General features: G+C 43.8%; 1 protein-coding gene across 1 annotated transcript; it reads right to left on the bottom strand.

The window, feature by feature from the left end:
* Positions 1 to 350: 350 nt before the first annotated feature.
* On the bottom strand, positions 351 to 1,595 carry LOC104123918 (GTP-binding protein Di-Ras2). Its single transcript, XM_009636207.2, has 2 exons — positions 1,563 to 1,595; positions 351 to 1,320 (listed from the first exon to the last, which is right to left on the bottom strand). Exon 2 carries the CDS (start codon positions 1,234 to 1,236, stop codon positions 640 to 642), a length of 597 nt encoding a protein of 198 aa, XP_009634502.1. The 5' UTR covers positions 1,237 to 1,320; positions 1,563 to 1,595; the 3' UTR covers positions 351 to 639.

The raw sequence follows: 1,595 nt of genomic DNA, 5'->3' as shown, positions 1-1,595 counted from the left end.
GGGAGGGGGGGGGGCGGAAAGCAAACAGCCTGATTATATGCAGGTATAGCTTTAATCCCCCACAGAACTGCAGAAGTCTCAGGAATTGCATAGCACACAGGAAAACCTAACTTCTACCCTGAAAAAAAAGTCTTGGGTAGGCAAGCCAGTTTGTCTGCCAGAAATGTCAGCACCTGGAACCACATATACATTCGTTTGCAGTGCAAATGCCTAGCTTTGTTAAAGATTTGCTCTGGTCAATAGATCTCTGAAAACAATTTTTGAAGTATACACATTATAAATACCATGATTTCTTTCAAGCTAATAGGCTGGAAATACTTAAAAACTAGCATGTACTCATAGGAATAGAGATTTTTTTTCTGACTGACATTTTTCTCTTCTCTAAACTTCTTGCATTAAAAACTTCTAGTCACATGTAATTGCTAACATTAAACGTTTATTATTTAAAAAAAAAAAATACACATGCAGAAAGCCATCCTCTTTAAAACCAACACATAAAACAATCCAGCAGAGATTTTGGAGGAAATCAATAGCCCTATAAGGCATGGATTCATCTGAAACCTCCAGCAGAAATGTATTTTCTGTGGGAGTCCATGCTCCGATTATACCATGCAGTGGCACGAGTCTAGCCCAAGTCAATCACATAACAGAGCACTTCCCTTGCAGTTTATCTTTCTTTTTCTGCTGCTTGGATTTCTTTCCGTCCACCTGGAGACTGACAGTTCTCCTCTTCTCCAGGTTCAAGAGCTCCTGGAAGAGCTCCTGCACGTTGTAGTTCATTTTGGCTGAGGTCTCCATAAAGGAGCATTTCCACTTGCTGGCTAACGCTTGCCCCTCGCTGGCATCCAGTTCCCTCTGGGTCTCGTCACTTTTGTTACCCACCAACATGATTGGGATTTTTTGGATGTCCCCTTTAATCTGACAAATCTGTTCAAAGATGGGCTGAAGATCTTCCATGGACTGCCTGCTGGTGACTGAGTACACCAAGATGAAAGCATGCCCTTTGGATATAGACAGCCTCTGCATAGCAGGGAACTGATGGCTTCCCGTGGTGTCCGTAATCTGAAGGGTGCAGATGCTCTTATCGCAGCTGATTACCTGCCGGTACGTATCTTCGATTGTGGGGATATAGGTTTCCCTGAAAGTTCCCCTTACAAAACGAAGGACCAAGGAGCTTTTGCCAACCCCTGCTGCTCCAAACACAACCACCCTGTAATCATTGCTTTGTTCAGGCATGTTTGCTGTGCTGCGATACAGGTGAAGATTTTAACTGAAAAAGCCCGAGTTCTTCAAGTTTACACACACCTTTACAGAGGTGGCCTGCGGAGAAGGGAGGGGCAAAAGGGAACGACAGGAGCAGGGGGAGAGAAAGAAATCGTTCACACCAGCTCGGTACATTTACGGTACGTTATTGAAATAAGCAATTAAATAAGTCAATCCCCTCCCACCCTGTTTTTTCGCGTTAAAGAGAAAAAAAAAACAAACAAAAAACAAACCGCTATCCCCCCCCAGGCATACATCCCAAACACGCTAAACGTTATCAGAAGTGAAAACGAATTCACCTGTAGCCATCAGCTCCACCGTCCAGCCAAACG

Source organism: Egretta garzetta, unplaced genomic scaffold, assembly GCF_000687185.1.
Source record: "Egretta garzetta isolate BGI_Z169 unplaced genomic scaffold, ASM68718v1 scaffold163, whole genome shotgun sequence".
NCBI classification, from domain to species: Eukaryota; Metazoa; Chordata; class Aves; order Pelecaniformes; family Ardeidae; genus Egretta; species Egretta garzetta.
This window is presented reverse-complemented; position numbering and strand designations above follow the sequence as displayed.